The sequence below is a fragment of the Aquila chrysaetos genome, chromosome 10, assembly GCF_900496995.4.
Source record: "Aquila chrysaetos chrysaetos chromosome 10, bAquChr1.4, whole genome shotgun sequence".
Taxonomy (NCBI): domain Eukaryota; kingdom Metazoa; phylum Chordata; class Aves; order Accipitriformes; family Accipitridae; genus Aquila; species Aquila chrysaetos.
In genome coordinates, this window is record NC_044013.1 from 25,289,579 (window position 1) to 25,314,144 (window position 24,566).

General features: G+C 46.1%; 1 protein-coding gene across 3 annotated transcripts in view; it reads left to right on the forward strand.

Annotated features, from left to right (window-relative positions):
• Positions 1–24,566, forward strand: part of GPC1 (glypican 1) — a 220,782-nt gene that overhangs the window by 85,420 nt on the left and 110,796 nt on the right. For all 3 annotated transcript variants that reach the window (XR_003925549.2, XM_030029161.2, XM_030029162.2), the window contains exon 2: positions 24,017–24,175. Coding sequence is in view for 2 of the 3 variants with exons in the window: in XM_030029161.2 (XP_029885021.1) it covers positions 24,017–24,175 (159 nt within the window). In the remaining variant the exon portion in view is untranslated. The remainder of the gene's footprint in view (positions 1–24,016; positions 24,176–24,566) is intronic.

Below are 24,566 nucleotides of genomic sequence, written 5' to 3' on the forward strand. Positions count from 1 at the left end.
GTTATTGATATGTACAAGAATTGTGCTCTTGTAGCCTTCAATAATCTGTCAGCTCACAGGAGCAGAGCAGACAGGCGTAGGACAGGGGACGCATGATGGAAACCAGGGCTTGCGAGTCTACTCACCAGTAATGAATAGAAAGAAGGCCACAGGATGGGAGTCCATGGCAGAGGTCAGGCTTTTCTTGGGGGTAAGCTGAGGGGCTTTGCCCTAGTGTAGGTGGTGTGCCAGCTGTCAATCGGCTGCTTCTAAGGGGAAGGTACAAAGGAAAGAGTGCTTGACAGGGTGTCAAGTCTTGTTTGAAGAACTTTGTGTGCTTCATGCAGGAGAAGTAGGGCACAGAAGTTGCTGAAGGTGGGAGGACACCATAATCTTTCCTTAGGACTGCAAATCTTGACGTTTCCCAACACAGTGTGTTATGTTTCAATTTATGTTAACTGATAGTTTTAGAAAAGTAAAAAATCCACTTCTCAGATATTTTGCAAATGGAGAAGCACACAGTGGTTTCAGCGAAGTATTTAATGGTCAGGAGTAATCACAATTATCTATCAGCTGTTGTCCTCTTTTGGAGGGGTAATACAGAACACAAGACCTGCAGTTCAGCAGGGACGTGTGTCCTGTCTGAGCTGAGCTGAGATACTAAGCTGTTGGTAGCTTGCAGTCCCTCAGAACGGCACTGGCTGTATTGAAAGAGGAATGATGAATTCACAAGGAAAAGCAGCGTAACAAGGATTCAACTTCGCCATCAGTGTTTGTGGACTATAGGATAGTCACCATTTTCAAGCTGGGCTGTCAGGATTGCTGGTTGCAAAAAGCAGCAGGATGTGGTGCTCATACGGCTGAATTTAGATTGGAAACATTTAGCCTTCTATGTCCAGGCCTGTGCTACTAGACTGCCTGCTGCGTCCTCTCTGTCGTTGGGTTGTAATAGTGTTTGACAAGGATTTTTCCCTCTGGAAAACTCCAAAGAACTAGGCTTTCTTGCACATTCATGGAGATCGTTTAGTGACACCAGTGCTGGGACCCTGGTGGAGTTGAAACAGCAAATAAGTAACAGCCCTTAAGTAAGTGCCTAGGTGCATTGCAATTTTGCAGAGAACTCTTCTGTGATTTATTTTAAACAAAACCAATTTGTAAGTTGCGGTTCATTGAAACAGTTGATCCTGAAGAACAGTTCTGCTCTGAAAAATGACTGTGCGCAATAGATGTGCAGGTAGGCTGTATGGAGAGTCTGACTTACTGAAGTTACAGCCAAAATAAGCAAATGTTGCTGTTAACATTCCAGATCCAGGCTGAATTGGCAAGGTGACCAGTTAGGGAAAAAATTTAACTGTCAGCTGCATGCATGCATACATATACATGTCTCCTCCCCTGAGCCTGCTGCAGTAATAAGGCTACAACAACTGGAATCAATGGGAAGGAGGCTTGGCCCCTAATTGCTTTTCAGCTACTGCGTGTGAGAAAACAGGAATCACTGGAACACAATAAGCATAAGGCTGCAAACGGCAGTGTGCTGCAGGTAAAACAGCTGGTAAGAAAGGCAATGGCAGAAGTGTATTGAGCACAGATGAACCCTGTTCAACACTTGGAAATTGGGGAATGCAAATGACAGCTTTCACGGTGCCGGGGGAGCGTTTGGGGACTGGGAATTCAGCAGGCAGGCTGTCTCGCTCCTTGCCACTTGAGTGGTTTGGATGAAACATGAAGACACACAGGCTTAACTCCACAGCGTGCCTTTTCAGCTGAATAGGGGCTGTGAGATTGCTCTCGCCGTGGTCAGCAGTGGTCAGCAGGGGAGACGAGGAGAGGCTGAAAGCAGGGGGGAGGAGGATGAAGTGTTGGTTCTTGAACTTCTTTAGTTGCCATAGCAGTGAATTGAAAAGGTGTTTTGAAAAGGTTCCTGGTGGGTACTCTCAGGCATGGCTGTGCGTGCTGCTGGAAGGAAACTGCCGGGCAGATCATCTGAGCAGAATTTAATCTCGTCACTAACCCGGTGAAAAGGGCCACTGGGAAAAAGACGGTGGGGGAGGCAATGTCTTTGGAAACAAGTGGCATGTTTGATCTGCACTATGTGTCCTGGGCTGAATGCACAGGGTTGTGTCTAATCTTGCAAGCAAAGCAGTTCTAGCCGTGTCCAGACCTTGGATGGGAGGTGGAAAAGAAATTCTGGATATTGTTGGCACATGCCAAGGAGTCTTGCGGGGGAGAACTAGACCACAGAAATTAAGCGAGTCAAGAGATTGCATTTTAGGTGCTGAGGCTTCTGCAGAGAGGTGGTCGGAAAGGAAGCATATGCTGTAGTCTGGAGTGCCTTAGGTGGTTTAGACAGGGCTTTTCAGACACTTCTTCACTCTTCCTCTTGGGTTGTTGAATCTGCAAGTATATTAAAAGTCCACTTATTGACTTAAATGCTCTCTTTACATGTACAGTAAATTCCTCGCTTTATATACAGGTAAAGCAAAGAACTGATAAAACCATTTAGATATGCAGTGCAGCATGTCACACACAAGAACCCCTGTCCAGTGGATATATGCTCTCAGAGCTGTTCCTCAAGATAAACCTAAACAGCAAACTATCCCTTCTGCGTTCTGTTGCACATTTTCTCAAAAGGTAATTTAGAAGGAACCTTGAATACCTTTTGCTGCTAATGGTAGATGGTATCTTAAAAACAACCTGGGCTCAGGGAACAGCCTGCTACTGTAATGTCAAGAATACTGGGTTTATGACTGCTTAAACCTTCTAGCTGGGAGCCATTGTACTGCATGTGCACTATCTTTGCAACAGGTTGTAATAGCTACTGTAGCTTGCGATTGTCTATTGTATGTTAAAATACTAAACAATAGCATAAAATTAACACCCAACATATCTGGACTTCACATCTTTCCCTCCCATGCCATTCACACTCAGTATAGACCTTATGAAAAATCCTAGAGCGGTGTGTATGAGAACTGCTCCTTAAATCAGAAAACCCATTTCAGCTGAATTAAGGGAGTCAGGTACAAATGTCAGTCAGGGATGCTTTACTGGAAAGGTGTTGCCCCCGATCCTCTTTGGCTATGGCTGTTTACTCGCTTAGTGCACTTGCTCCACCATGAGAGCTGCACTCGGGCAGCTGAGGCCAAGTCCGCAGGTGCTCCTCAGCTCTGCATGCAGCTAATACCTGTGAGCAGTTAGATACCAAAATGCACTGGTGGGTTTTGGCCCAGACAGTAGAGGCCCAAAGTGCTGAGGGTTTTTTATACCCCAAGAAATGGGGAGAATCTCATTTAGAGGTGAGCCAGTGTATAAAACTGAAACCACCGGGGAGCAGTGCTCTCTCTGCCAGGGGAGCAGCCGTCAAGTTTGCACCAGAGGACACTTGCAGGTGCCTCTGTGGCTTCGCTGCAGGGCAGGGGCTGGCTCTGGGGCTGTGGAGAGCAGCAGGCTCAGCCCTGGGCGCTCGGGGAGCTAGCAGTGCTGTTCCTTCTGCGGCTGGGCTCTCCCCACCTGGGCTGGCATTGCTGCCATGGCTCTCCAAACTCTGCCTGCTGGCTCTGCTGGACCAACCTGCTCTCCACCTCCATCTCTTCTTCCTTTCCCCCTCACGCACCAGTGATAGCATGGCAGACAAAGACAAGAGCGTCAGCCGCTCTTTGTCAGGGGGAGATCAAACACAGCCTTGTTATTGGGAGGTGGCGTGCCGCGACTCGCAGAGTGCCGGTTGCTCACTCGTCTCCCACACGCTGTCAGCAGCCAAGCAGATAAGAGGATAGGGAGATGCACTGCAGAGACCTGGCAGTTGTTTGAGGAAAGTTTCAAGCTTGTCCAAATGATACAGAAAAGCCACCAGGGCTTGCAGCATCCACCCAGGGTGGAATGGGGAGCGGGAGGTCGGATGGGGAGGGAAGCACGCTTTTGGCTGGCTGGATTTGGCCCCGCCCGGTGGGTGATGGCTTCCTTTGATCCCGCAGCTCCGTGTTCTCTCCCCCTGAGCAACTGTAGCTGCTTGGCCTGTCGCCATGTGGTTTGGGCACAGCAGCATCCTTATAAACCTACTGCTGTCCTTAAAGACACCACTTAGCTCCCTGGTGTTTTCAAAAAGGCTTCGTATGGTGGTTTCGCTCCCATCTCAGAGCAACATCTGCCATTCTGAATCAGTACAAAACCAAAGCCCTTGCTCACCCTGGGAGCTGTGGCACCCCTGCAAGGTGGAGGTGTGCAGCTCCCAGCGCCGGCTCTGTCCCTCTACACATGCCCCTCTGTGGGACACAGACTGCCCTGTTGTGTCCTGTCTTGGAGGCACAGTTTGAAGCACGTTGCAGCCCCCTGCACGCTCAGTGAAGGTTTGTTTTTACCTCATCTGAGCGACCTCAGTTTTGCGCGCTCAGCACAGCTGCTCACCGCCTTGCTCTGAGATGAGGGAGGAAGGCACTCCCTGCAGGGAGCTTGCATCTGCTGGGATTTTGAAGAGCCAAAGCGGAGGTGCTTGCTGGGGAGAGCTGGAAGCTGGACCCCCAGGTAATCTGGCAGCTGCTGCGCTGCTTTGTTCTGCTGCACGTGCCTCTCGGTGTCACGGGCTCCTGTCTCCTGGGCAGTGTGTTGGAATCAGACCTGTCAGAAGCTCCATGATGGCCTGCCTGCACCCCCTCCCCGGGGATTGCCCCCCTTTGTTTCAGCCATGTCATGCGCTGCCTCTCAGCCTCCTGCCCGCAGCCCTGGGTGAGCACGTGGGCTCTGCTGCAGCTGCTCAGGCAGGGACTCTCCGTGGGGCAGAGATGCTTCACCTGCTGATGCATCGCATCACGAACTCAAGAGGCGACAGGGTGGGTGCCTGAGCCTCGCTGTGCTGCAGGGCCTACAGCTGGCATGAGGAGTGACTTAGATATTCAGCATTTTTTTCCCCCGTGGATACCTCATTATTCTCAACAGAAAGAGAATTTTAAAAGAAACCCAGCTGGATTTGTAACATTGGAAACATGGAAAAAAGGGTGCAGAAAGATGGCTGCTCCTGACTAGCACATGCTCTCCATTTTCTTCATTTACTACCAGATTTTCATAGTTACTTCCATTGCCTTAACTTGCTCAGTTTGCTGCAACGAGAGAGGCTCTGAATTTTGGAAGGCAAGTTTCAGCGCTTTTTGAAAACTAGGCCTCCTTAAGGTGCCTGGAGTTAGTCGCTCAAAATAACAAAACATTCTTGAAAATATTAATCAGATTATCTTAATAATTCAACACCCTGGGCAGTAATGGTCGGAGTGGACAGGAAGATAGCCAGACTAAGGGCTTCCCTTATGAGTCACCTGCCCTGACCTCAAGAGACACGTTTAATGACTGCCACGTTTCGGGCTGCGCAGCTCCTGGTTTGTATCAGTAACTATGTAGCGTCCTGAATCCAAACAGTACAAGTTTTCACAGATCCAGCTTCAGAGTCTTGAGCATGCTCTGGAATCGAGGAGGCAGCAGCCACTGCTTCACAGTGGGGTGCATCCCTCCCACCGGAGGTGCAAGAAACTTTGGGCAAAGTGAAGAGGAGACAAGGTGGGTCTCCCTGCGGCGTGTTCCCCACCTGGGGCTCTATGGTGGTCTAGCCCCGGCATGTGAATGCGAGCAAACGTTTGTCTGGGTCCAGCTCTTGGCTATCGATCCCACTTTAGCTGACACTGAACCAAATTTGCAGTGACTGAAAAACACGAGGGATAAGCACAGGGGTTGAAAAGGCTGAGTGTTAGTCAGGCCCTGGGGGAAAAAATAGCAGTGACCAGTAAGAGATATAAACACCAGACACTGCTTCATTTACTGGCACAGAGGTTCATGGTCTGAGTGCTGAACCAAAAGCAAAACAGTGGATGTGCTGCTGGGAAAGACAAGGGTTATAAGCTCTTGTAAGGGCTTCCCACAATCTTACTTTCATCAGTTAGGATAAGGAAAAAATACGGCCTAGCTGACAGCAACCCTTTACTGCACGGGAAACAAATAGTGATTGCAAGCAGGAATGACAGACAGCCCAGAATTGTGCTTTCTAGGTCTGAATAGAGCTGTTAAGCAGCATCTGAAGGGCTTGAGCTAAGGTGATTAAAAAAGATGCTATCTCCCAACCCTAGCAGGCTACAAAAGGTATATTTTCAGTGGCTAAATCCTGAAACAGTTATGGCCTAGAGTGTAGTCAGGTTATTTCTTATCTTTCTGATGGCCTGCTAGCAAAATCTGTTTTCTTAAATGAGGTTTGTAATGTCTAATACTTCCAAAGAAAGATGGTATTGCCGCTTCTACGTGTGTGGTAGTGAGGATCAAAATAAACATAGCAGGCATTGCTAAAACTGCATAGGCTTATAATTAATACCCTGTTCCTCAGGGAAGTGATATTTTCACTTTGGTTATGGAAAGACTTGTTGCTTGTTATGCAGGAGCGCTGTGGATTGTGCCTGCTCCACATTCTGCCTGTGCTCCCTCTGCCCAGGCAGATTTGACATTTGCAACTGAATTGTTGGGCTTGTTTCTACTGGGTTCTCCAGCCGCTTCTCCAGTGGAGGGGGAGTCACTGCACGAGACTATGGCAATGTACCTATGTTTGTGCAGAAGTGAATTGCCTGTGGATGGGTGGGCATGCTGACACCCAGCCCAATGCACTGGTAGATTTCTATGAATGAGCTGTTTCAGGGGACATGGTGGGGTTTTTCTCATCCTGGTCCTTGACCATCTTTATCAGCCACTTTGCTGTGCACATCCAAGATGGACACAGTGCCAGAGTCCTTTACTGGCTTGATTCATCCCATCTGAGAACACGGTAGTCTACGGTTCAGGTGCCAGCAGGCAGCGTTACACTTTGGGGGCCTCCCCAAGCCTGCCTGCAGCTGAGCCTTATGTCTCCAGCTCAAAGTGAGAGAACCAGTGCCTTTGCTTTGGTGGTTTTGTGAAGATAAGCACAATTCATTATTATTATTATTATAAACCACATGATTGTAAGCCTTAGTGCAACACGCACTTTTAGTAAGGCCACTCCACTGAATGTTTCTTTTTCTGAGATACTAAGAGCTTTCCTACGAGAAGTTTGTATTCTTTTAAAAAGAAACACCACAGGGATGCCCATCCTGCCTTGCAGAGACAATGAATCCATGGCACTGCAGCTGATGGGGTTTATTTCTTCCTACTAAGCAAGCAACCTCAGCGTTGCATTCAGGTAGTTAAAATCCCTAGTGTGCCTTTGTCAAGCTGCTTATCTATGAGATGAGGAAAAAGGACAGATGATGGCAAAGAAGTTTGAATGGGTGAAGTCGGAGGAAGAGATGTGAGAGAAGAACAGACTGCTGAGAAGAGGAAAGGCTGGCTGAATGGCACAGGTCACTCTAACACAGAGGTTTCCTAGCAGCAACAGGTCTCAGGAATTTAACTGGTAGGTGGTAAAGCTACAAGGGACTGTGATCTCCTGGAGCGCCCTCCTGCAAAACCCATGCCATAGGGTCACTATGCATTAATTCCTTTTTAAGGCAAAGCCACCCCTTTGACAGCTGATCTCAGCCCCACTCAGCTGAGCGGGGAGAGGACTCCTTGGCTTCTCTGAATACTTATCAGCAATGAAAGTGGAATTTGCTAGGAATTAAAGTAGATAATATGAATAAAGGACACCTTGAAAATTGCCCATGTTAGAGTGTGATAAGGCTTTGAGATCATTTTCCCGTCCTGAAATTCTTTTACTGTTTTTGTTTTCACATGAAATCTTGGTAGCTTTGAACTGCCTCAGGAAGTATAGGCTAACTTGTTCGTGTGACCCTTGGATCCCTTTATTGAAATATAATGTTTCAGGCTGGAAAAAACCAAACCCTAAAATCCATCTAGAAGTCCACATCTTCTGGCAGGCAAAAGCATGAAATCAGAATACTTTCAGGACTTGTGAAGGAAGCTCATCTTTGCCAATATCCTCAATTACAGAGTCTAAAGGGTCATAGCTAGGAACTAGTTGGCCATTTGGCGTGGAGTATACAAAGTCCACCTTGGAGGAACTGTTGGTTCAGGCCAGTAGGGTCTATAAAGCATCTTACTTGCAGCGTGCTTCACTTCTGAAAAGTGGCACTTCAAGCCAAGGTTCAAGCTCCTGACATCAGGTCAATCACTGTATAGTGGTTGTGATTAAAGTAATTGAGCAAAAGGCTTTGCCTGTGTTCGGACAAACATCCCTCTGCTGTTCAGAAGAGGACTGATAGATATGAAAGCTCTTCCCAATTTGGCTAACCTGATGTTAAACACAGGTGGGTTACAAGAGTTGAAAGCACTGGGGGTCCAGTCCCTCTGCTTTTGAAGTCAGCGGGAGTTTTGCCATTGACTTCAGTGAGAGCAGCTTCAGGCCTCAGGTGGGCAACAACCTGAAGTTACAGCAAGTGCTTTGCATCATGTTGAAAAGGAGCTGGATTTCTAACAGCAGCTCCTCTGCAAGGAGATCTGATCCATTCCCATTTGTTCCCCTTGTCAGATGCTGCCTCAGAAGTCAGTAGTTCAGTGTCTCTGCTGGCTTAAGGCAACCGCTGATCAAAGTGCAGGTTTTGTTATTTGTGCACCCTAATAAATATCTTTTTAAGGCACATACAGAACTCTGTAAGCAGCGAGAGGAGCCAGTTGTCAGTGGAAGGTCATGCTGGGATAGAAGCAGGGATGTTTCCTCTGTGTCCCCGGTAAGCCAGGTGATTGCAACTTGCTGTGAAGGAAGTGGGGACTTTCAGGAAAACAAAGGTTTTTGCTCACAGGAGCTGTGGAGTTTAGAGCATAGCTGCTGCGCTGCCACTCCAGCAGTGCTCACTTACTCAGCACGAATGTGGGGAACCACAGGATAGGAGTGAAAGGGGTCGAAGAAGAGGAAGAAGAAGGAGGAGCGAGTGGGTAATCTGCATCAGTGAGAAGAGCCTGGGAAGGAGCCAGAAGAGATGACAGTCGACCTGCTGGTCCACCACACGGTCTTCTCCTTCCTGCAGTAATGCAGTATGGTCCACAGCTGATGAGCCGTATGCATGCGAGGACGTGTAGAATCTGTTGATTACAGGAGAAGAGTTACATACCTTTCATAAATGTAGCAGAGAAGTCTCATGGTCGAATTTCAGAGGCGGGCTGAAAGACAGGTGGAAGACAGGGACTTTGTTTTATTAAAGGGTTCAGCTCTGTATGCTAAGGGAAGGAGGGCAATTTGGAGTGCTGAGGAAGCTGAGGGAAGCAGTCCTACTCAGAAGGGAGGGGAGGGGTCTACTTCATAGCGGGGGAGAAGTATCTGCTGTCTTCCTCCTCCAGCGAGGCTGAGTGATGGGCATCACAAATCCCAGGGGGGATCTCAGCAGGAATGGGACAAACATACTCTGCTGATGGCTAGAATTTGAACTAGATCAAAAATAGACAGTGTGTGAAGTGTATTAATTAAGGGGGTTTCAGCTGTCACAGGGAATGAGGATGCAATTAAAGGTGCAGATCTTGTTGCGTCCTCTTATTTCTAATGCTGGATAAGTATAGTTGACTGTCACTCTCACATCCTGATGGATGTGTTGTCCTGATTCCCAGATGAGGTGCAAGAACCTCCCCTACAATCTATACCATTGCCTGACATCCCAGCTAAGGAGACGGACAGGTCATAACATCTTGGGAAATGGAAGACTGAAAAAGTCCTCTGAGACCATGTGGTCTCAGTGGATACAGCAAATAAGAGTTGCTGAGTAGAGTATATTTAGAGCTGTTTGCCCAGCCTGTTTCTAAGCATCCCCAGTGACAACACCTGTTCCTGTGAGATTTCCACTTGGATTTTCTCCGGTGCAGGTTCACTGAGGCTCACTGTGACTGGCATTCAAGCTGTGTGAGCACATATGGTAGGAGAGGAGCAGTCCCTCAGCAGTACCCTGGGGAAGCCTGAAGGCTGGAACATGACTTGCTTATAAACACCAAAACCAGGAGAATTGCAGTGTTTACTTCCATGGGTGCTCAGAGGAGGAAATCCTCTCCAGTTTCCTGCCAAATTGGTCTGTAAAGGCCACATAGTTAGCTGGTGAGAGGCAAGCAACCTGCACACAAGTATGACAGTGTTCTGCTCTAGGAGCTTTTGCTTCTCTGTGGGTACTTCGTTTTATGTAAGTAGCTCAGAAACAAGCCGAGAGGTGGGCAGGGCCACGGAAGGAATGCTGCAAGGCATTGCTGAAAAACATATTGATCGTGGTGGTAGTTATAGTGTCATTTACTTACTGGTCAGACTGGTATTAAATTTTTCTTAAGATCTTGCAAAAAGAGAAAGTGCTTTTGAATTACATTCATCACTTACGCTAATAGTGGCCAGACTGGTGAATGTGTGGATGTAGTATATTGCATCTTTTAAGAGTGCCAAGAACATTTCCCTGTGGCTTATCTGAATCTGGAAGTGGAGTTGACTTGCAGACTTGATAAAACTGCTTTCTGAATCCTGGGGATGGTCCCTTCTTTTTTGCTAAGACGAGAGAGAAAAATTTGGTGACAGTATTATTGTGCCGTGATGCACAAAGAATGTGATTATTCAAGAGAAAAGCATCTTAGTGAGAACAGAGGGATCAAAAGGAGATTTTGCCACTTTGACTGGGATCCTGGGTTTCGCTCTAGTTAAGTACCTGGGACTTGATGTATGAGATGCACTTTGAAGCACTACAGATTTTCCCAGCTGGGAATAATATGCCTGCTTGGATACACTGTATCGGGAGAACTAAATTTGGGTTTTAAAAGTTGCATCTTTTACTGACTGGCCCATGATGTCTTTTATGGTGGCTGCAGAAGACTGAAAGCTTACATTTAAGGGAAAAGAGGTGGAGAAAAAAATTGTGTAGTTTTCATTTAAACTGAACCTGCTATTTCTTAGCAACACTCAAGCGAAAAAGACCCAACAACCAAAATGTCAAGAATGGATCTTTTTCAAGTTATAAATTCCTGAAATTACAGAGCTTTTCCTTCACCCATCTTATGCATTTAGCTAAGTGCTTAATGAATGACAGTTTCTCTAAGATATTCCCTAATCATAACCATATTCTATGGAGACCAGTTACAGCATCGTTATCATCTCTTACTCTATGAACATGTTATGTTAGGTTAATAATGGTTGCAGTGGGAAAGCGTGATCCAGCCCTCTGAAGCCAAGATCTTGCTAACATTCCTGTAAATGATTGAAGGTACATGAATAATCTTACTGAGTTCATTTGCCTCTTAATTTCTAACTACCACCTTGAAAAGCAGATTCAAGTAGTATATCTAGGAATTCTGCTTTGTACTGTTTTTAAGACATGGCGGGAGTTCAGATCCTTCCTGTAATACAAATACTGTGGTTGCTACAATTTGTAGCAGAGATAAGTACTTCCAGTCTAAAAGGAGAATTTTTCTTTTATGGTTTCCACAAATCCTAGTGGTCAAGGTGGTGGTGTGTCTGCTTTCCTCCCAATCAGAACAGATTGTGTTGCTGTTCTAGTCCTCTGAAGAGTGCATTGGGATCGCAGGGAGCTTGGTGGCAGCTGCCCTCAGGAATGATGTGTGGTACCTTGCAAACACTCTCATCTTTGTCACCTCTGCCAAGCTGTCCGAGGGGAAGCTCATTAGTGCTGGGGTGGGAAGCTTAAGGAAGGCATGAGCATTGCAAGGTCGTAGAAGCTCAGAGGTGGCCCAGTTTCCCATATGCCAACATCAAGGTCCAGGAATACACTCTTTGAAGCATGGTGGTGTTACACAGTGGCATCTGTTTCACTAGAAAATCAAATTGCCTGGATAAACTAGTTTGTTCTTTAAAAACCTGTGCACCAAAGATACTCATATGAACACTCAGACCATTCACAGTGATCCAGTTCCAGACTGAGACTTGCAAGTCTTCAAGCTCACAGTTTTACACTGTTTTTTTCAAGCTGGGTAACTGTTCCACCACTCTGAGCTGGAACTGCACTTGAAGCAGTTACCTTCTGATGTGTGTTGATTGTGGCATGCAGTGACAACCAGGCATAGTGCCCAGAGACTGCTGTACCTTGCTAGCGTGTGGTCCATATGTGTGAAAGTAAATCTCATTCATATCCAGGGATGCTGAATCTCTAGGATGCTTCAGCCAGAGCTAGTTGGAAAAGAGCAAATGCATTCTTCTGATGTTCAGACAAATGCAAACAGCAGTGTGTTTCTCTTGAGTAGTTGAAAATGTTGTGAAAGGCTCTGTTTAATATTGTCTGGGATAAAATGTCCCACTCAGGTGTTTTGCCTGTCCCTTTCCCTTCCTCATGCTTCTTCTTAGTGGTCCCAGCCATGCCTGTGTATGTGCTGAAATGTGAGCCCTAATGGAAGAGTCGGGTAGGCGGGGAGGAAGTAGCTGGGCGAATGTAGGTCTTAAGGGTGAGTCCAGCAGAAAGTAATCTCTTATAATCCCTGGAAAATGTTATTTCAAAGAAAGAAAGATGTAAAGAAATGTAAAAGAAATCTAACAGCTCTATCCCATGAAATGTAAACCCAACTTCGGCACTAGATGAATATGCAGGGTTTACTCTGAATGTAAAGACCCCATAATGCATAGCAATTAACACCATAGATAGTAATGCTTATGAATACGTCCAAAGGAAAGTTGAGTTGTAATTGTTGTGGGAATTGCAACTTCAATTTTTTTAAGACTTCTATATTTGAAAATGCCCGCTAAATTGATATTTTTGATCCCATTAACCACACAAAGACGTGCACAGAAACTAAACATCAAAGAACATGGGAGAAGTGGTTTCTGTTTCTTTCATTGAGTACTGCTACAGCCTCAGAAGTATGAGGGGACTTGAAGGGGGGGGGGATCTTTAAATGGTTTAAAAAAAAAATAAAATCCTTGCTCTAAAATTTCTACTGCCAAATTTCATCACAGACAAATTCCTTGCAGCTGAGCTGCAAACCTCTGTGAAAATAGGGGTTTACAGTGGAAACACTGACTAACTATAGCTATGCAGTCCCATGAATAATGACACTCTAATTATGCCTTATGATTTACCAAGACCTGGTTTCTGTAGAGCTCATGAGCTTTTGCTGGTTGCTGGTTTTGAGAGCAAGGTCTTTTTTTCTTGACTGTGGTTTGCTTCCTTTTGTTCGTATTATGTTGGCACATACTTTTTGAAAAGCTTTTCTCTGAAGGGAGCTGGGCAGACAGCTATGATTAAGTATGAAATGATTGGGTGAGCTGTTTGTCAAAGTTATAAATAGGATACCACACAAACCCAACACTAATCTCACTGAAAGACAGATACTGGCAACATTTCTTAGTCATCTGTTCCTGACGCTCAGGGGAGAACAGCTACACTTCCATTAAGTTTTCAAACAGAAGTTGCCTAAAATAAATTTCTCTGGTAAAATTTTGGGCATATGCACTATGAGCCACACTGAGATCTAGCAGGGCGTTGGAGTTTTAAATGTTTGTCCCAGTTTAAGCCTGGTCCTCTGGGTCACCCCTCTGTGCGGGGGTGAAAGGTGATGGTTTGACTCTTGTGGAAACAGAAATCTGTTCGTGAAACGGTTGTGGCAGGACCAGACTGATGCCCTCATCTCCTCATACCACTGGATTAATTTTAAGGGTAGAAGTGGAGCTCTTTATGGATAACCATTGCATCTTTGGGTTTACAGGCAGCTTTCTGTAATCTGCTTTTGGAAGATGAGATGGAGGCATAAAAAGAAGAGCGATGGCACAGGTTTCACCTACATGCTTCTGCAACCAGAAGTGAAAGGCAGCATATTTAATTCCTTCTGCTGCAGATCTCTCACGTGCAGTGGCCAGAGGCTTCTGCAAGACTCCAGCCTTGGTGCTGGTACTCATCCATCCAAGTTCTGCATCAGCTGCATCAGCTTTGTCAAACTGGAGGTCTGCAATTTCATGTTCCCACAATACTTGCCATTTCCTTTCACGGTGGCTCAAATTGTAGGAAAGAGCTCCACAGTTCTTCAGCACTTTTGCTGCTGGCCAAAACGTTTATGTTGACAAGTAAAGCAAAGCAATAGCTGAAGAAGAACGAAGCATTTCTGGGGCTGATAAAAGCTTCAAGTTGCAAAGTGAAAAAGCCCACAGCAACCCGAATTTGCCCCTCCAATCCTGCACCTTCCCACATCCCTGCCAACACATACAGCAAAGAGATTTAGAGGAAGTATAAGCACTCCTAATTTATGGCACAAGCCAACTCTGCATAGGTAAAGTCTTTTAAATTTTTACAAAGATCTAAAAAAGGGTGATCTTGAATTTGTGGGGTTCAGACAGTTCGTGACATGCATCTTTTTATTTTTGATTTTGAAAAGTGTACACACATTTATGGAATTTAAGATTAATGTGTGTCATTAAATGTAATTTCTTAAATTTTTAGGCATAGGCAGTTTGGTTTGCGAACTCTCAGAATCAGATTCAGATCCAAGAACTTCGTTTGTTTAATAACTATTTAAAGACAAGGTTTTTTGCAAACTCAGGAGTCATTTTCATTCTTACCAGCAGACAGAGTGGTTGAGGTTTTTTAGTTTGTTTATTTTCCCTTGGGAGATTTTTGTTGCTAGAAGGCAAGATCCTTCTTGGACACACACATCCTCCTGCAGGAAAGGAATGAGCCACCCACGCAGTCCCCAGTGCTAGTGTCTGTAGCTGTGCTGAGCAGGAGGAGGCAGCGTGCGGTCCTCACTTGGGCGAGCTAGCAACCAGGCGTGTGGCTCATCAAGGTGGGCAGCCATGGCAGCCCACTTGTGCATCATGCCCAGCCTCCTCCTCCGGTGTGGTACATCCTGCTCATCACAGCATCCTGTGAGAGGGGCAGAGGGATAAGAAATAGGGGGTGCTCTGTAGGAGCCCAGTGTTGAGCATGTGTCTGAGACCCAGAAAGACGGATTTTCACGGTTTTCACACCAGCATCTACTGCTTGAGCAGCTTTGCTGGGGTTAGAAGGAAATGTTCTCTACATGCTGACTTCTCCATGAGAGGTTAATCCAAGTTTGTTCTTTGCACTGAAATGATTGGGACTGGCTACAAGCACTCTCCATTCTTAAGCAACAATCTTACAAGCTTGCTGAAGCTCGTTAGTCTCTTTATCTCAAAATAGCCCAAAGTGCAGTATCACCATTTTCTTTGCAGGGCTTCAGCAGTGGGACTGGAAAAGCCTTTTGGTTTTGACCAAACCCTTCATCAAGTTCCTGTCATGGATTATACGAATTGTTGCCCCAAAGCTTTTTTTTTTTTTTTTTTTTAATGGAGAATAAACCAAAAGCCTTCACCTCTTAAACCTCTTAGTGGGAAATGCATCTTTAATCCTCAGTTTACTACTGAGATTCCTTTTCCAGTCTGATCCTTCTGGCAGCAAGCTGCCAGGGCACAGGGAAGAGCTGACAGTTTCTCCAGTAGATATTTTTCTGAGAAGGAATTGGAAGAAAAGATTCTGCTTAATGAATTGCTCTGCCTCCTATGTAATAACATATTTATGTTGTTATGAAGCCTCCAACGAAGCTGCATCTGATAAGAGTGATAGGTTTTCAGTTTGATCTTATTTTAGATTGCATCAAACCGAGGATAAAAAGACTCTTTGTTCCAAGAAGAAAAAGAGAAAAAAAAGAACCAAAACATCTGGTGAGAAGCTGATGTGCTCAGGACAACTCTGAAAGAGGTTGATAGTGATGGATTACGACACACAACTTCAATACGTCCCCACAAGTGTTATGTGAAGAGACAAGATAATTCTTCCCTTGTCTAAGATTCTTTTTAAGAGTTTTCTGTTTTTCAGAGAAGGGGAGAGGAAAGAGCGTAACAGTGAACTCCCTGTGTGTTTCTCCATGATCCTTGCAACTAGTCTAGTCTGAACTGAAGGCTTCTTTCAAGACTCATGTATTTGGAGAGTGCTAATTGTAGACCATATCCCAGCTCCCCTTTGAAGCCTTTCATGATGGATCATCTCCTTTCCTGGAGCGGAGACCTGCTCAGGAGCTCCCCAACGGAGAATCCAGTGCCCAGAAGAGGACCTGAGGAGCGTTGGGTTTTGGTGTGTTCAGTCAGGTCTGCTAGATAGAGGTCCTTCATTGCTTGTGGTACCTGAGGATTTGGCCCTCATTCATTCCTTCCTCTCTCAAACCACTAAAAAAGGTATTTTCTACTGCAAATTATAAAGCATTTCCTACTTTGTCCTTAAAAAGAGGCTTGCATCATTGCACCTTGTGCTGATTCCTGCTGCATGTGCACAGCTTGCAGTTGGAGGTAGAGTCAGACCCATGTAGCTAAGGGCAGATCCAGGTCCTGAGTAAGAAACTGGGGGAGCAGTGTGATGGGAAGGGGTGTTCTGTTTCATTCAGAAAGACACTCCCAAAACCCAAAGGAGCAATGCGTGGGTAAAGTGCTTTCATGCAGATCTTTTCAGTAAGAATCAAGTCTGTTGTCAGCACTTGTGACATTTTCTCTGTTCCCTTCCTTTGGGCAGTTTGCCACTGTAGCATACATAGATGACATTAGGATTTTCAGACTGTCATTTCTGAAGGCACTCTTATCTACTCGGTACTTGATATTTTTCCAGGACACAGAGGTGGCTCTTTCCCCTCTGTTAATTAACTTTTTTTGCCCATATTTGCCTGCCTTATAAATTCCTCTGACATCAGGGTCTAGGATTAAACAAATTGATACCACATTTCTAGTGTGTGAGTGTGACACTGAGCTGACAGCCTTGGAGCCTGAAAAATTTTGACACATGAACAGAGCAAATACAGAGGAAATTCCTATTCAGCCTCCCCTGCACCCTCCTGCCCGGCTCCCTGGGAACCAGGCTGCTGACTTGAATGGCCTGTGTTGGTAGGAAACAGGGCAGTCCCAAAGCCTTCCCACCCATCAGTGGGTTTCTGCTCCAAGGGTGCCAGTTGTGATATTTTTCAGAAATACCTGTATCTATTCACTGTGTCCGGGTTTCACTGCAATGCAATTACAGAACAGTGCTAACCTGGTAGGGAGCCAACTCCACGCAGTAGCCAGATTAAGTTGTCTTATTTGGTTAACAGTGTTTTGGTAGTTTATTAAATCCTGGTAGGAGTAGAAAGGTAAGGAGTGGAAAGAGCAAATCTTACAGATTATCTGCTCTTGGTTGATCACTTCTGTTGCTATAATCCTGGTCTGAATGATGAGCTGTGGGAACAAGCATTTAATGTTTTGCTATTGTCTTGTCTTAAACATGTGCGTTGTTTTAACAGAATAAGCATATTCTCTAGCTATTTTTTCCAGTTTGCTGTTTTTATCACTGGTGTGGAACGTAGTGCTTGTTTTCTTTATCTGGAACGAAAACATTAGTTCATCTCAGATAGCACAAGCTATTTGATCAGCCATCAGATGGTAAGGCATTATAAAAGCTGCTGACACGGGACAAATTCAGACCTGTGGTGTGCAGCTTGAAAAGACTTCATGCTCTTGTTATCAGTCCCTCAAGATACTCAGCTACTCCCTCAGCAGCAGCAAAGAGAAATAGGAGTTGGTTGTGCTAGAGTCAAATCCCTCTTGCCTTACTGAGGCCAGGAGGCAGCAGCGATGTGTGTGGGGAGGCCAGCATGGATGCAGCAGGTGAGACAGCGCCTGCTTCTTCCCTGCAGTCCTCCACGAGTGAGCTGTGACACTGCTCTGCAGTGGCCTTGAGCTGGCTGAGGTTAACGTGGGTCTTGCTACATAGCATGTGCTGAGGTCCATGAGGGGTTTCTGCAGGGTGCTGGTGAGGCAGGTTCTCTCTGGCTGTCTTCTCCCCCTCTCTGCGTTAGCTCCCAGTCTGGCTCATCCAAGATGCCCACCAAGTCCATGGCGGGGCTGGTTCCCAGCTACACCCTGCCACCTCTGTTTCTTATCCTGAGAGTGCTTCTTGGTATGAAAGTGCAGGAAAATCATGAGTTCACATGGGCACAGCCCTTCCTCATGACCATATTCTGCCCCTTATTTCTTGGCCAGCCCGTAGACCTGCCCTACCATGCATATCCTCAACCCGTGGTATCTCTAAGATTGGGGAGAACATGGGTCAGTGCATTTTTATCAAAGTGTGAATGTTTGCCATACAGTACTTAACATTCAGGCCTGCTATGATTCCTCTGACATTATGCACAAACTGAAGCCAAAAAAGACAATACTCTCAATACATAATCAGAAAATAGAAGGTATCATACTTTGCCGACAGCTGACTGCAAATCAAAGGAACAGGCTGCACAGTACTTAGCTAACACCTGCCTTTGCAATATGGGAAAATTCCTGATTTGCACTCTCCTTAATGGAGCAGTCTGATAGCCAGTTCAGTTTGATGTTAGCAGCTACTATGAGAGACCAGCTGTACGCCCGGACACCTTACACAAATATTATGGGGTGTCAGTGTTGGGAAGTGGCTTGCCAGCTGATGTTTCTCGGTGCATCTAGAATGAAAAGGGCATGAAGAGCTCTTCCAAGGGCAGTCAGCCAGAACTCTCTCCTCGTCCAAATGTTTTTTGGGTACCCCTGTTTCCTCTAGGAGTTATCTGTGACAAGACTGGGTTTCACGGTAGCATCGTGGTACTAGTGCTAGAGGCTGTGCTGTCAGATACTTATCAGCATGCACTAAATCATGTTCTCTTTAAAGATACGTATTTCAAGAGAGATGGGGACAGGAACACCTGAAGCAGGAAAAGCTGAGGCATAAGGAAGGGGATTTACTTTCATTGCACTACCTCTTTGCAAGGTATTTTTAACATCTGCACCTCCTCCAGGCTCGTTTTGCATCAGCTGCAGATGCTCTGACACAGTTTAAAAAAAAAAAGAAGATTAAAATAAAAAAGCTATGGTCTGAATTACACTGTTTTGTCCTCAGTTCCTGGCTGTGATGCTCATTAGCCTGGATGGGATTTAAGTGTGAAGAGGGAGAGAGCAACAGACTCTAGTGCCTACCAGGGACAGTAGGAGAGGACTGGAGCTCCTCTGTTGCCTGGTGCTGTCGTGCTCACTGGCTGTACCTGGCTGGGGGCTGCGTCTTGGCATCCCTGCCGTGCCTGGCAGGGGGATCTCAGCAGCATAGGACTTCAGCAAGCCTGATTGCCTGAGACATGTCCACCCAGAAACCCCTGAGGAGGGGGGTTGGGCTGTAGGTGTCCTAGCATGGGGGGGGCTGGACTGAGGCAGCCGGGGCTCAGGAGCATGAGATGACTTTTTGGAGCAGTTTGGTGAGCGAGTGGGAGGAGGGTTACAAATATGAGGGAAGAATTATGATGGATTTATCACAGCCTGAAATAAATTAACCTCTGGGAGGAATGGTTTTGTAATAATTTGCTTTTAGATACTCTGACACATCCAAATAACTCCCAACCTTCTGCAAACATTGTAATGAATTCAATCTCCAACATCCTGTGAGAAGGATAGAAATAGCACTATTTACATGGTTAAAGGAGCCAAGGACGCTTCTCTCAGTATTGCATTTTACACTTCTGGGACTGGCCTTCTCTCTTGTTTTCGTGGCTATGGAGCCTCATGGTGGGGTGAAATGCAGCAGCAAACAGCTAGAGACCTTTTCTGAACTCAGTTAGCTGAGATCCTGCAGCCCCGGTGTGTTACACTACACGCCGCGGCTGCAGCGGCTCCCGGCACAGCCTGTGGCAGGTGGGCCCACAGCCAAGGGGAGCCTGCATGGGCCAGGGCAGTGAGGCCAGGAACACGTGGGGAAGAAGCAGGGATCTGAGCCCCGTCTCAGCTCATGTCAGTGGTGGCTGCGGGCATGGCTATTCCCTCTATGGGGACACTGCCACAAAGCAGCCTGGCTCCGTCCCTGAGGGGAAAGTGGTCAAGTGATTTAATATTCAGCACTCTCAAACGCAGTAACGAATTTGATAGCCAAAATGATCTGCTAACCTAGCCAGCTGAGAGGACGTTTGAAGGACAATCCACGCCCATAGCCAGGCAGTGTGATATTTTCTTGTCATCAGCCTCCTGCCTATTCCTTTCCACTCCAGGGCAGTTAATCATAAATGAAATATTTGTTCGATGCTGTTTTCATGCATGCTCTGCCCTGTCTCCGTTTCCAAGAGACCGTGAAGTCGGTGGGTTACATCCCACCCCAGCTTTGGCAGCATTTGCAGGAGGGCTGGCTCTGTCAGGGATACCCGGATTGAACCACACATTTTGGCTGCTGAAGGCTTGGGCAGACCAATAGTTTTCTGAAGGGAAGCTGAGCATCCCAAAGTGCATCTTCTCTTACTCACAAATGTGTCTTAAATCCAGAGTGCTTAGGACAGTGCGGAGCTTGTATTAGCTCAGCCATCGAATGCACCCTGAGTGCCTCTGTGCTCCACTGCGAGGCCTGCTCAGCTGGGGGTTGCAAGTCAAGGGCTGGGAGAGATGGCTGGGTTTCAGTTACAGACTTATATAGAATAGTGTAATTCTCTTTGGGCCTGACCCAGAGTTGGCTTGAGTCACTGAGAGTGTATGTTATCTTCAATGAGATTTGGAGCAGCCCTCTGCTTGCTGCTGGTTTGACTTCTGCCGTGCTCACTTGCCTTCTGTAAAGCTCTTGCAGGGGCTCTCAAGCAAGCGGTTAGCAACACGTCAGCTGTATACAGGGAGAAATTTCTCTGACGCAGCAGTGGAGAGAACATACACTGTATCTTGCAGATTTACTCCTTGTAAAACACCTCTAGCTCTCCATAGATATCTGCAGATAATCTCCTGCCAAGTGAACCCAGAGATATTTATAGTGCAGTTTCAGCAATGACATAATGTCAAGTTAGCAAACAAATGAACTTTGAAATAAAAGGAGAGCAAAAATACGGTCAAGAGTGCATTTATTTTAGAGTCAATAAAAAAAGGTTAAATAATAATAGAGAATGTGTCCAGGGTGGGTCAGGTTAAAAAGCAAAGAAAGCAAAGCATTTTCATAGTGCTGTAAGACTGTTTTGTGTGCACTGACTTTGAATTACAAAGACAAATGATGAAAACTTTGCTTCCCACTGAGATAAAGTGCTGTGGTGCTGAGTACCATACAAATGCCTGCAGAAAGCTAAGATAAATGCTCCTTCAAAAGGGATTGAAACTGCTCTGAATTCAAGCATTTAAAAAATTCTATATTCCATTCACAAAGTTGTGTAAAATTAAGCAATTTTAGCTGTGGGTGTGACTTTTCCCTTGCTTTCTGTCTTTTTTTCCTCTGTCTCTTTCCTCCCCTGTTCTGTGGTGCAGGCTGGCTGGAGGTTATTTGAAGCTCTGCTAGCACAGCAAGGTGTTGGACTGATGCCATCCCGCTGAAACATGCACTCCGCTTTGCCTGGGGTGGGAGTGTGGAGGTTTTTGTCTGGTCATGTCACGTTTTAATTAGAGCGCCTCACACTTCTGCTGCTCTTCATTGTTTGTCAGGGAGCTTGGGCCGCAGCACGGGGCTCTTCCTCCCCGTCCATCTTCCTCCTGGGGCCAGGCCCTGTTCTTCCCCAGAGGCAATCCCCGCGCTTTCCCCCTTTCTTTCGTTTCTAAAGCCTGTGCCGGGGGAATGCACCTGACCAGCAGCTTTGACAAACATGTAGGAGTCTCCTTGCTGGGGCGGCCATGTTTGCTCTCCCTAGTTTCAGGCAGGTCTCCCGCCTGAATCCTGCTTGAGGAGGTAGGGGAGACCATTGCGCAGCCAGGCCCTGCTTACTGGCAGCAGGCCAGGAGATGGGAGTTCCCTAGGCAGTCGGTTCCCACTGCTTTATCTTGGTTTGCCAAAACAGGAGATTTGTAAAGGGTTGTTCGTGGCTTACGCTGAACCTGCAAGCCCTGGTGGATAACAGCACATGGAGAAGTGGTGGAAGTGCTCGTGCTTTTGGGTGCTATCAAGTGCAAGGGCTCGCAGGATCAGGACCTCATCTGCAAAATTTATCAGCGACTGAGCCGGTGGTGGTAAAGGCAGTCTTTGGGAACCATTGGGATCCTTTGGGATCCATTTCCTTGTTCATAGTCCTTTCAGAGAGGACGGACACTGAAAAGGCCTTTTGTCTTGAGGGCACCAAGGCAGCGTGGAAGGATGCATACTGCAGTAAAACAACTGTCAACAAAACTTCGATCCTCGTCACAAATCCTGTGGCAGCAGAAATCGGACGGAAGAGGCTGGACAAGAAGAAAGTTTTTAATCTGCCATGACAGGAAACAAAGCTGTGTCTCGTCAAAAATTTCTGCTCCCTTTTTCTGCCTGCCTGTCACATGTCAGCAATCCTCACGATGACTTTCTTGTACAAATGCAGCTTTACAGAAATGAGCTCAGAGAATGAATTGTAACAACCTAGTTTATAAAGGAAGGAAAGGCTTAGGCAAGCACTGTAACTTAAATTGCATTTGGTATGACAAGCGCTGAGCCACAGGATGTTTATATTTGACTCCTATTTTTTATACTGAAGCAAGTTGCTGTTTTTCCTGTTGCTTTGACGGTGTGGCACAGTGATGCCTGGGTACTCATGGGGACTGGGAGGGGTGTCCCATGGGAGACTGGAGCCCACGGGACACGCTGCCCTCCCTGACGCTCCTCTCAGCCAGGAGCATGACACAAGCCTGATGATGGGAGTTATTCTCCTACGAAAGCTGGTGAGCAGCAATTCCCATCACATAGGCAGGAAGACTGCTCTTCAGTGCAAATGCACATGATAACCTGTTTTCCAAGGGCAGGCTCACCCCAGCACCCTGCAGAGGTTGCTCCACAGCTGTTTGTGAGCAGGGCCCCAAGGGCCAGCAAAATGCAAACACATCCTGAATGGCTTCTGCCTAAAATACATCAACTACAGAGCACTCCGGTCAAAATTGCTCTTAGTCAAGCTACTAATGACATGGCATTCACGAGGGTAGGACACATGCCCGGTTTCAAAGACCCTTTACCCTAAGGCACCCATTTGCTAAGGGTTCTATCCTGGAAATAGCTAAGGATTTTAATGGGAAACTCTGTAGGACTGTGCAAGTTCAGGATTTGAAGCTGTCAAGACACACAAGATAAAACACAATTTTAAATATATGTTTCAGCTCAGCTATGACGTTAAGACAGCAGTCCTGTAAAACTGCCAGCAAAATCATTGGCAATCCCAATCAAATTACGTTAAGCATGGTAACTTCTTTGTAATTGGTTTATCTCAGTGCATGCTTGGAACAAGGAGGTTTTTTATTCTTTAAAAAAAATAACCCTGATGTTTGATTTCATTCAAATGAATTCTTATTGCTGGGTAAGGAAGAAATGTAGGGTGTATTTGCAGGTGGATGTGTCTTTGTTTGTAAGGACTCATAAGAACTTAGGCAATTATTTTTAAAATGTTGCTGACTCTGCCTATGCAAACGCTTGCTTCTCCACAATAAAGAGATTGCAGAGGACAGGAGGAGCTCCCATACTGAAGAATTTTTCAATTTGACTGCCGAGTCCTCTTGCCTTTCCTGTCCTTCCCTATAGCACAGGGTATATTCAGTCAGTGATTGTCATAGCAACCCTTTCTTGGGTGGTCTCATCTCTTTCTGGGAGATAAATTTTTCATTGAAAAAATAGTAAATGGGCAGATTTCAAAATGTGTGGAGGGGAATTAGTCACCCAAATTCCACTAGCATTCAGCACGTCTCTGTCTCACCTCTCTGGTTATGGAAATGCCTTCTCAGGATAGGTTTTTTGGGGGGGTTGGTTTGGGAGGAGGTTGAGCGCATTGGAGTTGGGTTTTTTTCTTGACAAACTCTTTTCAAATAGTTGTTCTAATATACATGTTAAGTCTAATGAGGACAACTAGTATGTCATTTAATCAGAGACTTCCATGTCTTCTGGAATTCTAGGCAGAGCTGGGTTCTAGGGCAGACTTTGAGCAGGAGACACTTATATTTCCCTTTTCCTTGCCCCAGGTATGAATTTTATCTCCTTCACTTTTCATTCCCTCACAATCAGCAGTGAGAAAATTTGTACCTGCATTCACACCAACCACTCTACTAATGCTGGGTAACTCAAATTAGGGGGTAAACATGTAAAGCCTGATGCAGATCCAGGTTACTAGGGAGCTGGAATATTTCTATGCTGAGGTTGTCTGGAGTGAAATCCTTCCTTTTCCAGACCTGGCCATTCAACTACATTTTCTTTCATTTTAGGGGAGCACCTGCGAATCTGCCCACAAGGCTATACCTGCTGCACCAGCGAGATGGAGGAGAACTTTGCAAACAAAAGCCGAAGTGAATTTGAAGCCATGATGAAAGAGGCCGGTCGCTCTGTGCAGACGACCCTAACAGCGCAACACAGAAGCTTTGACAGTAAGTAAAACCTGCTCGGTTCCCCCCTGCTCAGGATCCAGTCACTACTTAACTTTCCAAGCACTGTTCAATCCAGGGATTCATGCTCGACATGCCTTCTTCTGCATCTTGCTCAATAGTTTGCGTGAAATGTTGACCTTCAATAGGAGTTGTACCTCTGGCAGTGTTTTTGCAAGACCAAGTCATTTTGAGAACTTCATTTCAGTGAAGCCATTGAAGGAGGCTGGCAGGCACTCGTACCAACAAATTGCGTACCTTGGCACCGACACAGCTTTTACGAGCATGAGTAACTGAGTCTTACCACAGCAGCGTAACATTTGAGGTAGTGATGTAAAACTTGGCACTATGCCTTGAGCTGTAAGTTGAACAATATGGTAAAGGTGAGTGGATA